The sequence below is a fragment of the Rhea americana genome, unplaced genomic scaffold, assembly GCF_003343005.1.
Source record: "Rhea americana isolate MKP2758 unplaced genomic scaffold, rheAme1 scaffold_42, whole genome shotgun sequence".
Lineage (NCBI taxonomy): Eukaryota > Metazoa > Chordata > Aves > Rheiformes > Rheidae > Rhea > Rhea americana.
This window is the reverse complement of record NW_028186557.1, coordinates 1,879,484-1,896,383: the sequence shown is the minus strand read 5'-3', so window position 1 is coordinate 1,896,383 and position 16,900 is coordinate 1,879,484. Positions and strand designations below refer to the sequence as shown.

Below are 16,900 nucleotides of genomic sequence, written 5' to 3'. Positions count from 1 at the left end.
ATGTATTATGGACCCTGGAGAGGCCTGAGCCAGGAGACCTCCCCATACCCACAGCTCCATCACGTTGGGGCCAGGCAGGGCAACGACTTGCGCAACCAGCTTACCAGTGGCCTTGGCAGCTGCCACTAGTTTCCTGCCTCCTCAGCAAGGGAATCACAGAACGGTTGAGGTTGGAAGGGCCCTCTGGAGATCACATAGTTATCTAGTCCAACCACTCCTGCTCAAGCAGGGTCACCTGCTTCCTCCCTCCCAACATTTCCCAGTGAAGTTTATCAGAAGAAGGTTGAGCAATTATTTGATTATATCTGTAAGTACCTTAATGGGACTTTTTAGTAAAGTGGAAAAAATGCATAAGATGATGCCACAGTGCCACAGCAAGACACAGCAAGAAGCTGAAGCCAGGTTAATTCAAATATGGCAGGGGTTTTTTTTTTGTTTTGTTTTTTTGTTAAGTCATAAATGTAATGAACATTAGGAAAAAATACAAAGGTATGTGGAAGACCCTCAGTCTCTTCAGACTTCTAAATCAATACTAGGTATTTGCCTGAAAAGAATGCTTTAGTTAAAACAGGTTCACAGGTTCAGCATAGGGGTAACTTAGTAAAATGTAATGGCCTGTGATACACAGAAGATTAGACTCTCAAACTCTTTTATATTCATACTTATTATTTTAAATATTGCTCACGAGCATTCAGCTTTCTGCATAGAAAGTGTACCCATTTACAAAGCATTACTGCTTTAAAAATCAACTTTAATTCACTCTATCTTTTCTCATTAATTCACTTCATTTCAACAGGATTTCTTTTTTATTACACATTAAACCTCTGGAAATTTACAGACTGTTAATGTGTTTTCTGAGTTATTGATGGAGCACACACTTTCAAGCTTCGGAAGGCAATTCTTGATTCAGAAATAGACTTGATTTCTGCAGAAAAAACTAAACATCCCCAGAAATTGAAATTCTCTATTCTTCAGCATAGGGGTCTCTGACAGCAGCAAAGCAAGGACAGGTGGTCAGAAATTTCTCTCAGACACACTCCTTGGAAGGAAGGAGGAAACAACTGCTTCTCCATGTTTTTTCAGTCCTTGCAGTGCCTGCTAAGATTGCCACCACCATGCCACTGCAGATGGTCACGGGGATTATTGGTCCTGTGAGAAGCGGAGCAAGGCCACTTCAGAAGTTCTTCCTGGCTACCAGCAAGATGGGTCCATCTCAAACGAGTGGCTTCAAACAACAAGAGACTTTGTCTTGGCATTGCTCTTTGAGGCATCTACTGTTCCCACTGGAAGTCCGCACTGTGTCCTGGCAACTTCTCTTGACATCCCTCACAGGCCTCTCCTAACACTGAACATTCCTGGACTCTGGATCGAGGTGAGATGGAGCTGAACTAGATCAGCCCTGCAACCATGAGATCAGGCTGGTCTCCTACATGTCTGAAAGTATTTGTGGGGACCAGAGCAATGGGTATCTCTGTGGACCAGAGCAATGGGAATCAGCACCAGAACGCAGCTGCAACTGGGTGTCTGTAGGGCCGACCCTTGCTCCTGGGTATTGCTGTGCAATCACAGAAAAGTGCAAAAAAACACGGGAAGGATATCCAAATTGTGACCTGTTAAATTACTATTATGGATTACTGTCAAGGCAAAGAATGCAACAGGGTACAGTGTGCTTCAAATAAAGGCAGAAGCCTCATTTTCATGACTTTAATCCCTCCACCCACTTCTTCTATTATCACCAGGATTGACATCCTCTCAAGGAAAAAAAAAATCCCATATGCAACTAGATATATATGGTTAATAACTTGCACTTATTAAAGATAAAAAAGAYCAGAATTATAGGCTTAGCAAGGATTAGCAAGCATAAGTGCATATTTCTGCAACTGCTACACTTTTTATAGCCCTGTCACACTCCGAGATAGAGTTGTATCATTATATAGTTATATAACCATAGCATTTTATCATTTGCAGCATCACAGCTTTGCCTCAGACAGTCTTGATTATCAAAGTCTGGCTATGTCAAATGAAAAAAAAAAAAAAAAGTCTTTGGGATACCGCTGTGTAGTCTCCTGATCCCATTTGTTAATGGCACAATGTCCTGAGATGCAGGGGCCTCATTAGCAAGTCTTTGCATCCTAATGCAACATCCCATTGGTATTCACCAGAACTTCCCAACCACTTACAGCAGCAGGTGAGCCTGACGTTTCACTCAAAAGAAGCTCAGGACAACTAATCCTCCGCAGAGGAAACTTCCAAGTTTCCCTAGAAGCCACGCTTCTTCACCAATGACAACAAAGAAAAAGCCATTGCATAAGTAGGTGAACTCTACTATCAACCTAAAAATCCTGATAGTCTTTCTTCCATCCTTAAACCTTCAGTTTAATATAATCTACAGCACTCCTGGCTTTAAATGTTGTTAAAATTAAAAGTGCCCCAATTGCCATTGTCTCGCCATAAAAATGCCTTTGTTTATTGTGTAATGACACAAATAAAATTATTACCACAGTGTCTTTAGTCTGACTGAATGTCTTCAGATGGTTTTAAAAGGCCATTGGGTAAAGACAGAAGAAAAGCACAGGAAGCTGATAAAGCATCCAGCTGTGACCCTACAACAGTACTGAGCATAAAAGAAAAGATTCTTTGGTTTTCATTCTCTGGAAAAAATATATAATATGATCTTTCATATACTTGTAACGGTCTTCTGCCTCTGCTGTGTAAGGCATTCAGCCAGGACACCTGCAGATCTGGCCCTCAACCACCATAGATATGACCTGTTGCCTGGTACTGGRCACAGATCAGACAAAAGTTCATATTACCAAACAGGAATGAGGGAAGGAAAGGAAGAAAGCGCACGCAAAACACAGCACAGCCCCTTGCCTGGGGAACGAGGCTTTGTCCCAGTGACCACCAACAGCAACACCATCAGCTCCTGCAACACCTCCTGCTCCAACACTAACTCACCATCTCCTCAGCACTGCCACAGCCCACTGTTAGCGCACCCAGTGATGGCTCCGGTTTGGGGCACTACAAACTATAAATCAAGGAAACAGGGAGACGTTCTCCCTTCAGCCTACATCTGCACAACCGCACGTGGCATCTTCACCCAGGTGTGAATATACTAAGCACACAGCTGATGGTCCCTTCTATCATCACAGGCTTCAGCGCTCCTACCTCAGATGCCAGTTTTGCAATGTTAAGCACTTTTTAAGTAAYCCTTCATTTGAAAGGATACAAAGGCACTTTTTGGTCTCTGTTACACTATTGCTTGCTGTACACTGGCTAAATGCTTGGGCGTTTAGGGTTTGTTTGCATTTCTTGTAACTCTTTAGAGGGGGCACGCACTTTTGGGGTCAGAGGAGAGGAAATCAAGATGAATGCAAGGCACTTAATTGCTCAGGTTCAAACAAATTAAAAGAAGGATGAACAAACTACTCTGTAATTTACCTTAGCACCCCACTTCACAGGTCTCCTGTACCTGTCTCAACTGTAATAGACACCAGTGTGAAACAAGGAGCCAAGCTGATCTGATCTCTGGTGTAAAACTGCCTCTACCTTCTCTTAAACTGAGCACACCAAGACATCAGAAAGGCTTCCGACTTCTAAAACTGTGTTTTACTAGAGGAAGGTAACCCTCAAATATTCCTCAAATCTACAGTGGGTCCTCTCCTCCAGTCCTGCTCTCAGTCCAGTAACTTTCAGCAGCTTTCTAGACTGCAACAAATTCAATCTCCTGGATTACCTGGGAAAAATCTTTCATTTCTTTCGCTCTCTCCTGCAAGCAGAGCCACCTCTCCTCCTCCTTCTCCTCCTCCGTTTTGACAGCAGTGGCACATAGTAAATGGTGAGCATGCAAATAACAAATCAGATACACTGGCTGCCACAGCGTCCAGGGCCTCTCTAATTCCCCTTGCTCATACAAGCCTAGTCCCGGTGATGACAAGCATATTTTTTCCACTGAGCCTGTAAACAAGCATGTTTGGAGCCCGTGCTGGGCAAAAATCCCACCTCTATCTTGCAAATGTGCTTTGTAATGATACAATTATTTTCTGCTCATGTCTCGCACCATTGCTGCCCTCATTCTGCTCCAACGACACTGTAAGCACAGGCAGGACGAGTTCATCCCGCAGTGCTGAAACCGCAGGTTAGCACTGCAGGATGGACACAAGAGGGGAACTGCAGAGTTGGAAGTGCCTCGGGAAATGTGCTGGTGATTGCCTACGGCTTAGGAAAACTTAGGAAAAAAAACACACAAAAAAAAAAAGGAAAAAAAAAATCAATTCCTAAAGCAACTCCCACTACCACTAACTACATAAGATGCACACCGTTACGGAYGGCAGGACCACCATTACGGATGAGGGGCAAACATCCGCATTATATAGTGTCCTGTGTTAGGATGCTTGCAATTGGATCTGGCAAGCTTTACCATATATTTACAGCAGCCAGGACACGTAGATGCTCTGCAGCATAGATCCACCCTTTATTACGATCTTAAATACCATATCCTTGAACCTTGAGCTTGATGTGCTGAAGCTTCACAACAAAGCAATATACCTTCGAACAGTGCAAAATATACTAGTACGGAGAGATTATTGCATAATGGCATCAATATTTTATTTCTGTTGAATTTTTTATCTCAAATTTACTGCTCCCATAAGTAATACACAGTAACTCATCTGCACGATAGTTACTTATGTATTATGTATTGCATGATCTTGGCAGAATTTCTAAAAATACTCTTTCCTCTTTTTTTTCCTCTTTTCCTCCTTTCTTTTTTCACTCCTAAATGACAATTCTTTAAATGACAAATTCTAGCACTCGACAGCAGTATTTTACTGAATTGCTTTTTACAAAAGTTAAAAAAATTCTATGCTAAATTGTAATGTATATGTTTACCCATCTTGTAATTCAAAAAGAAAGTGGCCTGACAGCTTCTAAGCATATTGTAATGTTATCTGCAAGGACAATGAATTATGCATATCTCATAGCGCTACGTCTGATAAAACAACACCGTGAGCCCAGTGCACTGGGATCCTGTACATCTACTCGTTCCAGTTGCAGAGGATAATGCAACGGTGCTGTTTTCACATCCTTGCAGTAAGATGGTGCGAATATTCAAATATGATTTTATTTATAAAAGAGAGAAGCTCTAATTTATGCAAAAGGAGAGAAAAAAGCTCAGGTCAGTGATTGGCAATTATGAAGCCTGTTGGATGTATCGATCAATCTTGATCCACCAAATCAAAGCACTCTGATAAAATTCTCTTAGCCTCAAAACATATGCCTTAACGGTGCTTTAAAAAAGAAAAAAAAAGAAAAAAGGAAAAAAAGGTACAAGACTACAGCCCCCGTCTCCTAAGCATGCCTTTGACAGAAGCAAGCACTCTTTAAACRTGCAATCAAACCTCTCGGGCAGCTGACGATGATATTTTGCAACGTTCCTACGTAGTAACTGGCATTTTAAGTGATGGTACCCTGCACTGGAGAAGAGCAGCACACRCGTTACCTGTTTTGCAGCTATCACTCTTTCCCATATGAACACGTGCTGTTCAAAGGGATGCCAGGAGGCCTCTGCATCCCCTCAGCGCCCAGGTCATCCCTCCCAGCYCAGGGAAGGCAGCACTGGTGCCAGGAGCTCTCCCAGGCCAGCAAACCAAGGAAAGCACCATCCATCATTTCTCCATCTGGGAACCACTTTTGCTAGTTTTGCTAAGTTTCCCCTATCCTGCCACAGCCACGCAAGGCCTTGGCAGTGCAACTGCCTACYGCAGAAAGTGGGGCAGAGGCAGTGAAAGAGGCGGTTTCAACAGCTGATCCCATGCGAAATACATCTCAAGTCTGCCAAGACAGCATCAGAAAGGAAATCCTAAAAGAAGATCCTTGCAAAGATCGGCCCTCTCCTTGCTGAACTCCCATCACAAATTTTATATGTGCTGGAGCAAAGAGCCAGTCCCATGTCTTCAGCTCTGCAGAATTAAGTTCCTTTCAATTAAGTGATATTTCTCCTTAAAGGATAACTACCAGGCAGAAGGACTCTACACTTTGGAGCTGAACATGAAACAAAGGAACATTTGCAAGATGCAACTAAACTATAGAGACAGTAACACAGTTATGATAGGTGAAMGGTATTGTTCCACTCATGGTGCTTCATCTTTCAGTTTTAAGCAATAATTTAGAGGTGTCAAAATTCTCATAGGTCACAAAGCATTTCCTGAAATCAAGACACAGATCACAGGCACGACATGTCCCTGGCATGCGTCTCAGCTTGGGTGTGTTATTTTATCATTTATAAAAAAAAATAGTAATGTATTTCATATCTACCTTTAGTTGAATCATCTTCAATTGGTTGTTTGAACAAAGTGATATCTTTAAAAGTGCACAGGAACAAAACAACTTTTTCATGCTCATTTCTTATGGGTGCAATTTGCATGTAGAACCAAACTGGGGTTCCTGAAACAGAGAAAAAGGCAACATGGGACTGTGGTGTAGCACAAACCTTCCCCAAYTTGTACACAGAATACTTCATATTTTAAACATTTCATAATACACGTGTAGAAATAGCTAGAAGCAGTCTTAAAATACATCTTCCAGATCTTTAATTTCCCCTCCCTAAGGGAAAATTACACAGTCCCATTATTATAGATTGATTAAAATAAGGAAGCACTACCAATCTCATTAGTTGATAACTGGAGACAGAAGGCTAAATAAATCTCCACCCTGAAATAAAACATATTAGTCTCCTCCTCTTGCTCTTGTTTTTTCCCACTACATCTCACAAATCTAAGCATCTACAGGGCACATAGGTTAAGAAAGGGCGGGGGGGCATGGAGGATATCTTTGAATCCTTCTTCACGCAATACGGAGCTAAGAAAAACAAAACTGATGGAGTATCTGCTGTTTCACTTTGGAATTGCAGGCAAAATCATTTTCAAATCCTACTAGTCATCAAATAAACAACGAACAAAATGCCTGCAGCGTTGGAGYGGTCAGAAAGGCTTTTGGTAAATCCCCAGCGTTCACAGGGAGCTCTTGCAAATGCTCCAGAGCCTGAAAGTGGTCTTTCCTGCTAGGCTGAATTTCACACCCGTGCGGGAAAACAGCACACAGCACTCCTCGAGGCACAAGTGGGTCTGCGCTGTAAGGGCAAAAATACTAAATAACCGTACGCAATTTGCTTAGAAACACTCTGTTCGCCTGCCGGGACGCGAATGTCAGAGCTGCTTTCCATCAGACAAAGCCTCGTGCCCACGGACGCGTCGCCTCCCGAGCAAGCTCGAGACACCTACACGCACCTCACGCTACCGACGTCTCCACAGCGAGCCGATCTGATGTGCTTTGGGGCAAGTGACACAACCGCTTTTCTCCCGAGCTGTTTGAATGCCGGCTCAAACGCTGACACGTTGAGACAACCCGCTTGCCCGGTGCTACCCTAGGGGCACCGCCGGCCCCTCCACGTCTCCTCTAACGCACGACGTCTGGGAGCTGTGCCAGCCACTGCGGGATGGACGCCCAGAGGGCAAAGAAACCCATCTGGAAGAGGACTGCTGTGGGGAAGGTCAAAATCCACACAGGTTTGTGAGAAAATTCAGCCGTGCTCTATTGGACTCGCTGAGATTACGCCAGTAACTCGCTAGTAGTAAACTGGAGAAATGGGGAAGAGGGAGCACTGTTTTTGTGACAACCCCAGGGCCATTATGTGGATTACTTGACAATGTCAATTCCTGGATGCTAACCCAAGATAAAAGACTCTTTTTATAACTTCTAAGAAAAGTGTTGCAGCTCCCTGGAGTAATACCGCACTTTCACACTTGGCAACTAATCAGCACCCTTTGAAAGGCCCTGAAAGTAAATAGGCAAGATACCTGCTCTATATGACAGCGCAGATAAAAATCAGACAGAGGCAAGGAGGCTACTGCCGTAGAAGCAGCAGTCTGGGTAAGAGAAGATGCYTCATGTGAGCTTCCCTAAGTACTACCAAAACATACACATGCATATGACATATATAATCTGTATATAAATATATATGTATGTGTATGTCTACATGGGCACTGAATAGCTAGGGAGCTTAGAGCTGAGGAGCATATCTGAGGGAATGCAGTAAAGCAGAAGAAATTTGCAGTAGACCTTCAGGTCTGAAATAGCTGACCTGCAAGGTAGCTTAAAAAGCTATGGTGAAGTCAACAGACATACAGATACTGACTGAGAGTAACAGCTCCTAAGATCATTTCTTGTGCTGAGCGAAAGGAAGAAGGGAAATCAACCCCAAATCTCAAAATCTCCCTTTGCCAAAAGCATAAGGAATCAGTGGGAAAGAACACAATCAGGAATGCAAAGCATCTCTGGACCTACAGTTTGAAAATGAGAGTGGGAGATTTCTCCAAAAGTACAGCGAGCTCCAAGCAGAGAGAGGCAACGTGCAGGGTCTCCACTTGTAACAAACATAAGCCCTTCCATAGAGCAGTAGCCTACATTTTGCATATTCACATCAAAAAACCCTATTCTTTATTTCTTTATCTTTATTCAGGTTGGAGGATAAGCACATCCCTTCTTGAAGACCCTTCTCTTGCAGGGCTCGGAGCATGACAAATGGAAGCAAACCCTGGGCAAACTAGTCACTGAACAGGAGCCAGGAGGTTAGTCTAATAGTGTTAAGAGCGTGATGAAGTTCTAGGTTTTMGATGATGGAGAAGAAAGCTAGCAACAGATACTATGGATGAGAAGTGTCTTAAGACTGGAAAGAAAAAATGAGTATTTTTCCATCAAGTCCTTCTGTTATCCTGCACATCTCTCAGACTAGAGACTTGGAGGTCTGGATGTAGGTGAAGATTTTATTAAGGAAACTGTAGCTCAACAGATCTCTGAAACACAATCAAGCTCAAGCAGGAAATCTCCAAATCATAGCAAAAAGCTTTTGGCATGTTACAGGGAGACCACACACTAAGTTAACACATCCCCAACTTGCATGTTTTGTTTAATTGTAACATTGATAAGCCAGAAGTACCATCCATGCACACGGCAAGACAAAGTCTGAATAGGCTGATTGATGGCTAAGACAAACTGAAGAAGATCTTTCCTGGTGTTACAGGTAACCTTCTGTAAATCTGAATGTTGTCAAGAAGAAAGGACCTTGGTACTAGATCTCAGGGAGTTACAAAAATCTTCAGCTTTTTAATTAATTCCCAGTCACGTGCCAAGTTCAGTAGTGCCACTGAAGTTCTTAGGGGTTTTGTTTACACATAGCAAAGGTATCTCAGCATTGCTGGGAATTACTGTTCACAGAAATYAGGGGGACGGGTTTTCACGTGTGGAGATTTGGAGACATTTCTTGACAAATGCAGGGAGACCTCATTCAGGATWTTTTTTGTGCAGTCCAGCCAGATTCCCTGGAGGGATATAATCTGCAAAAATAAGTATATTTTGGAAAGAAGGATTCTAAGTAGAGATATTGGAAACCAACTATTCCTTCCTGGCAATCTGAAAACTTGTCCTGAAAAAGCTCTTTTTCTGCCTACAAAACCTGTGGCAACCAAAATAACCATTTTTTTCTTCAAATCTTGACACAAATTCATCTATATGTCAAAATGAACATTTATTTTCATCAATTTTCTATTTTAATATGCACCATTGCTCCCAACACCATACAAAAATGTACACATACTGTTTTTCTTGTAGAGGAGAATTTCAAAGCAGTTTGACTCATAGTTGTCAAAAGTCTGTCGGACTTTTTCAATGGTCTTCTTGTCTGTCAGTTCACCATACATAAAACTGAAAAAGAAAAAGCAATTTCCCTTTTACTTAGACAAGCAGCAACTTTGTTACAGGTATTTTAAACTGCATAAGCATTGGAGATGCTATTAACTGTCATTTAAAAGTTTAACTATGATTTACACTTCATTTAAATATTTAGAGTGTTTCATGGTTGTTATGAAACCTGCAAAAGTAAGTAACCATCTCTGCCTTTTTACTAGAAAGTAGATTTATTCCCTGTCATCTAATGTTTCATTAAGTGCTTTTCTGAGCATGTCTTTAAAGATATTTTGTTAAAGAAGAACTGCTAATATATAAAGTCATTATTGCCATGACTGCAGGCCATGAGAATATTGCTGCTAAAATTGAGAAAACTGAACAAAATCTATCAAACCTCCTAAATTTTCTTCAGTCGTTTTGAGAAGTCTTCTGGAGGAATAATGGCGCCTACTGCAGTTAAAGGTTGTTGGCTAAATTGATGGCTACAAATCTAACACTGTCAAGGTACATCCTAGACAATATAACTGCAATCCTTTCACCGAATACCAATTACAAATCAAGGCAGGATTTAACCAAGGGACATAAAGACTGTAATCCTCTGAAAATTCAGCACAGACTAAGCATACAAGTTGTCCCTCTATACCTATGTCCACACTGCTAACAAATATAACCAAATTCATCCTTGTTTTTCCTACTGAATAGAGCATTTTTTTCTACATTTATTTAATATTCCTTAATCTTCTAAAATGCTTTTGAAGACTCCCCCTTCTCCAGACTGAGATTATAAAAATGTAACTTCAGCTCTGCTATTTCTTGCTATTCGACCATGTCACTTTTGCATTCTTTCTCGGGTCAGGTTTTCAGCTGCCATCAGGGAACCTGGCCCCGTTGACCTTCCTTCTGAAAGTCTTTCTAACAAAATATGCAGGCTTCTACAGTCACGCTTCCCTGGATTAAAAATAAGTGAAGGCTGCTCTGTTCAAATTTGCTACAAAATTGAGGAAAAACAGAATATAGAATAAAAGCTTTGGAACACTTAGATGACTACACTTTTAATTGATCAGGCAGTTTTTCCCCCATTTACTTTGCTCACAAACAGCTTGAGCTTCAGATGAAACCTACACCACACAACTCCAAGAACCTGAAAGAGAAAAGAAAAGCTACCAATGCCTCTGATTTAAATGTAGTTTCTTTTATTGATCAATAGACCTCCAAAGGTTCAATAAACATTTATTTTACGTTTACTGTTCTGAAAGAAACAACAAAACAGCGGTTAGTGACTTGGCGAGCATTAAAATACTCAATGAAGGCCAGACCGCGGGTCTCTCCCGCACGTTGCCAACCCGCGGGCGCAACAGGGCCGCTCCGGGAAAAGGCACTTCCCAGCAGAAGCAGGTCACGTCACCGCAGGCAACCAGTGACATTCTGTTGATAAATGACAGGTCACAACTGGTACCCTCGGGACAGCGTGGTAACGGGGACACCACTGCTGTGACCGACATCGGGAAGGGGCTTTCACCAGGGCACCAAGTTTTGTGAAAATACCACTCCTTTTTAACATACGCTGCTGCCTTTAGGAAATGCAAAACGCTCATTTTCATTACTGCTAATGTCTCCAAGGCAAGATTAGAGCTCACAGGTTTTACACAGCCCCTTGTGCAATTGGGTTTTCTTCTTCGCTGCCTTGAGATTCAAGGCAACGTTCCTCTCAGGCCTGAACGGAAGAACAGCACGAACCTGTTGAAGCGCTTGACACTACATGGCTTCTAATGCGGAAAGTCATCATTAATTAGTGTTAAAACGACAAATCATATTCGGCATTCTGAGCAGTGGACACACTCGTTAGCTAGTTGCTGAATACGATCAATCAACTTTATGTTTTAAATTAAAGMCAGCTTATTATTGCAGTGAACCTGTAAAACCCAACTCTTGCCTCATTTTCACATATAAAAGGCTGTTTTAAAGGCCTGTGAATAAAAACATTTTTCAGAAGGCAGTTTTTAATAGCTGGCACTGAAGGAACCTCAAAGCAACTGCATTGTGTAAGTTACATAAGATTTCTGTTAATCACAGTTTTAATCTACTTTTATCTGTCCTATTTTGTACACATGGAGGGACTCCTACTTCTTCAGTCAATCACTCTGTCTTTTTCTGCCGCATGTTTTTGTTAGTTACTGCTTGTCAAGTGCAAACTACACAASACAAATATCAAAATACCCTGCTACTGGGGATCTTACTACCTAAAAAAAATAGACTTATCAAAGAGAAACAAGACTTACTGAAATACTTTCCGAGTATTTCAGAAAAAAAGGCACAATACTGCGTCTCTGCAACAGACCACTCATCTTTTAAGACATCTGCAACCCTGCCTCCTCCGAAAGTATCTCTTGACACAGAAAAGCCACATAGAAAGCTTTCTATTCTGTTCTTCTGTCCTTTGTCAGGACCCAGCACCTTCTGCTGATGTTACCAGAATCATCCCAGGTCCCTGGTTTGCCAAGTCAGGTTTTAATGGCTCCACGTAAGGAATTACCAAGGTTAGAGGAGAGGTAAAGCACAGAAGACACATGATCCTACACCCAATCTATAGCTCTGCTTATCCAAAAGCATTGGATGAAAAAGGATCAGTTCCAAACATCTACGCAGAAGGAGCAGCGAATGCTGATCTACCTCTCAATAGCTCCAAGAGCCTGAGAGCTGAAGAACGGACATCATCTCCGACCACAATCATTAAAGCTCCCCGCATCCGACGGCCGCTCTCGGCAGGTTTCTTCGCGTGGCTTTGGCAGCACCGGGGGCCTTCTCATACGCAAAAAACTAGGCCATGGAGGTAATATCCCAGTAACAAATTTAACTTGTTTTTAGAACGGCAAGTTCAACACGTTGTACACACCAGGCAAAATCCTGGTTCTTTAAACGTGCTGGGAACGTTGCCATAAGCTCCTCCAGAGCCAGGATTTCACTCTCAGACATTTTATCCCACTTGAAACGGCGGAAGCTCAAAACAAGAGAAAACAGAGATGCCGACTGGAGTGTCGCAAGTGCTTTGGTGAAAACACTACCTGTAAACAACCACCTCAGCAAGGAAATCCAATTCCCTCCTGCTGTACCGCTGGGAGACGGCAGGCGCAGAGGGCCCAAGAGCAGCTTTCCTCTTTAAAAACAAACAAGCACCCAGCTATTTCCAGCCCTGTGCTTGGCTCTCAGGTGCGAGGAGAGAAAGCAAAGCAAAGCCTGGAGCAAACGCCAAGTGTAAAAGGCCAGGTTGGTCTACCAACAAGCCACTCACTAGGTGCCTGCTTTTCTGAAAGCTTGCCTAGAATACTAAATTTAACTGATAAGGAACAGCAACAAAGAAAAAGTGGTATTACTTGCAACATTAAACAGGGTTTTAAGGTTTTGTAACTGTTTATTCTAACTAAATTTTCACGAATTTTGGCAACCAGGTGCAAAACAAGAAGTTTTCTTACACGACAGTAAATCTATTGGTGCAACTGGACAGCAGGGAGTTTTGCTCCCTGTTACTGTAAGGGTTTTGCAGCATTACTTGACGGTTAGACGTGATGCAAGCGCAGTTGCCCATCCACCTTCTGGCCTATCAGCTCATTCGGGAGAGCAGCACTTCACCAGCACACAAGTCCTTCCACCTAAAAATCCTGCATATTTTAGCATTTGGTTATACTAACTCTTCTGAACATCTGAGCCAGTTAAATGTAAAATTTCTAGTGTCACGTGCACCCAGAAAGAATACGTATTGCTTCCCACCATGCTAGTCTAATCCTTACACATTCTCCCTTGTGTACAAAACTGATAAAACTAGAGAGTCTTCTCAAACCTGGGGAATTTCTAAGTTATTTTCCTGCCAATGGACATACTGATGCTGATTAAAAATATATGAGAAGCCCTAATAAAAAAATCAAAGGAATTACCCACTTTTTACATGACTAACTCACTTCCTGATTTGGAAAAAAAGCATTTGTACCCTCAATGTTTTCAGTTTATCTAGTCTTCCTTATGATTAGTATCAGCCAAGACTAACTGAGATTTGACACAATGATGACACATGAGCAACTTCAATATAGGGTACATGTTGTGACAGACAGAATAGGATATAGSAAATACTAGGCAGGGGCAAAATAACCCAATACTAGGAAAAAAATTGTTTGTCCTTTATCACACTTACAGTCAGTAACAATAACAATTTGAATGGGGCCCCTAAGAATCAGGGGCTAGATTTCCCCCAATTGCTTATGTCTGCATTTTTCTTTGGTGGGATATTTGGCACTGAAAACTCTTCCAAAACCATAATAAAGGTGGAACACCATAACRCTCTTACATTTGGCTTACAACATTAAAGCAAACATTATATATAAAATAATTTTGTGTGTAACATAACCYGGGCAGAATGTCTCAAGCTGGACTGAGAATCTGACTCAGAAAATAAAAATAAAATAAATAATGGCTCCAGAAATCTCAAAAAAACCCCACAGTGACATTCTATCGAGTAAACCTAAAAAGGCACCATTGACCTCAAAACTATTTTGCATTCCACAGAGCTGCACAGCTCCTCATTAGAGAGAAGCTCTAAAGACATCTCTCTCTGGTAGGGGACATGCCACACGTCAGACCATGCTGAAAACGTTCCCAGCTCTCCATTTATCTGCAAAGACTGGGATGTCATGTAAGAAGCAGGAAAGATCACACTGCATATGTAACTACCAGCTAAGACCCAGATACAAAAAAAAAAAAAAGAAAAAAAACCCAGCTGGCCAGGCTTTCTTGTAGAGAGGTCACCCTAAAATCCAGAGATGGATGTAGACAACGAAGATAAAAAGAAAAAGAAAAATCTTTGCTATCAGTTACATTCTCTACAATAATTCCTCCTTGGATCCACATACATGTAGCACTCAGCTTTAAGGCTCACTTGAATGGGACCAGAACAGGATCCTTACAGACATAACGAGAGCCCATTACGTTCACCCTGACGGAATAAGGGTCCCCTCAGTTTTTCATGTACAGTGGTATTATTAAAAGAGAAGTATTGCTAAATCCATATTTTTCCCAACATTTTCCTACAATCCTATTCTGTATTTTAATGATCAAGTTCAATACACAGAGCAAAAGGGGAAGTRTGTAAGCATATTTGGGGTGGCTGTGGTAAGGCTTCTTCTTTCGGCCCCACTGAGTGTATTGACTTTGCTGCTATTCCATGAATTAGTATTTCAYGTCAGCAGCATATGCCCATTTCTTTCCTGTAGTCCATTAGAGKACACCTGGCTGCACAGAGGAGCCTTGTGCTCCCAAGGTCTTGTCTCCTGCCTGGGCAGAGGAGAGCAGAGACCACACACCAGCATGCCAGTGCATACGTTGCCTTTTGATGTATGTATGCAACGATTGACCTAGGACCACAGGCTTGCTGCCTGCTCTGCTTCTGCTAGCTGGAGCACTGGTTCGGTGTCAGTCCCAAAATCGTCCATGCAGGTCTCCAGCACCCTCTTCTCAGGGCCCTGGAGTTGRTTGCTCCCCAAAGGCATCAAGAGAGAACTTACACGAATGCGTCTCAGCCATTCCTTGTTGCATCTCTATCCCCAGATTATTTTGCTCTCAAACACATAGATTTAGTCTTCTCCAAAGTATCACTTTTTGAAGAGCACAGCAGAGCAGGCGCAGATGTATATCTAACCAGAAGTCACGGAAGGACCACCAGCAAAAGAAAAGAGCCATAAAGCTGCACCGCTGAGAGTAAAAACATCAGATGCTTCATCGTCCTCTTGGGAACAAAGACGCAGTTTGCACACTAATGTGTTCGGTGTGTGCGCGTGCATGTGTGCACACACGTGTGCCTGTGTTTAACACGGGGGACCAAAAACAGGCATAGAGGAGCCCACCACAGAGCAGCTGGCATGACAGCACRAAAACCAGAGAAAAGCCAGCAAAAATAAAATCTTTGAAATATATATTCCACTTTCTTTACTGCATCATTAGGCAGAGCTTATTCACCCTCCTATTACTCAGGATAAATTCCAAAGTAGAGAATACGGAGGTCCAAAGTTCTCAAAATATTTACCCCTTCTTTTGGGCGCATCTGAAGTTCACCTTCACGCATTGCTAAAACTTTTTAAAAGCTTTTCCATTAAACAGTCTTCATTTCTGCAGTTACCAGGGGATGACATGAATTTCAGAACTGGGTAGACTTCTCTTGCTTTTAGAAAGATCTGAGGTGGAATAGTTAATTCATAGATGTTCAGAATTAAAAGAATTTTATATATATATATATATATATATATATATATATATATATATAAAAAAAATTCTAAAAAACCCCTGGAAATTAGCTTTCTTTCATTTAGGATTAAATCTTGCAGATTCCTAAACACTTCCCTGATTTAGCAAAGGACTTACCATTAATTATGTGAGTAGTTTGTGAATCCTGATGGAACTAAGCATTGATTTTACTAGAAGTTAGTCAACCATGTGCTTAACTGAATACATACGGTTAAGTGCTTTACCATGACCTGGATAAGTTGCTGGTTTCATTCATTTTAAAGTCAGCTTTAGTATTTTTTTTCAGTTTCTGCAAAACAAAGCTTTTCATATATCAATCTTTTCCTCAAACCCTAATTTTTCTTCCCAGCAGATGACAATTTTCAAAGGGCAGCGAGTGGAAACGAACAGGCCACGTACCTGCAAGTGCTACTTTTCTGCATGACGTCGGCTCGATGATATCCAGAGAGTTTACAGAAACCGTCATTACTATAAACTACAGGCCAGTCCACGATCTGGGCATTTCCCAACAGAAAACTGGATTCTAAGAAGAGAAGAGAGAGAAAGGGCTGTAGTCAGTGCTCAAACACATTGTGCTACCCAGCAGATGCAGCAAGTTACTTATGTTTTCAACACCGATCACACAGAAATTTTAGAGAGYGCTAAAATCAAAATGAGGCATTAAGAAGGAAATAATAGATCCTGATGAAATAGGATGGCTTCTACTAAAATAAGTAGCTTTCACTCCAAATATCAATATCAATTGGCACCAACTCCAATTTGGAAAGGATTCATTTATTCTCGATGTCTGGACTGGATATCATCTGATTTGGTTCTTCTATGTAAAAAAGACACGTTTACACTGCTTTGCAAACCGAGTTTTCAGTGCGGAGCC

At 41.8% G+C, this 16,900-nt stretch overlaps 1 protein-coding gene across 1 annotated transcript in view; it reads right to left on the bottom strand.

The window, feature by feature from the left end:
* Window positions 1–16,900, bottom strand: part of KCNH5 (potassium voltage-gated channel subfamily H member 5) — a 154,947-nt gene that overhangs the window by 124,814 nt on the left and 13,233 nt on the right. The window contains exons 2-4 of the mRNA XM_085314991.1: window positions 16,426–16,549; window positions 9,653–9,759; window positions 6,316–6,444 (exon numbers count right to left, since the gene is read on the bottom strand). Of these exons, the coding sequence (XP_085171117.1) occupies window positions 6,316–6,444; window positions 9,653–9,759; window positions 16,426–16,549 (360 nt within the window). The remainder of the gene's footprint in view (window positions 1–6,315; window positions 6,445–9,652; window positions 9,760–16,425; window positions 16,550–16,900) is intronic.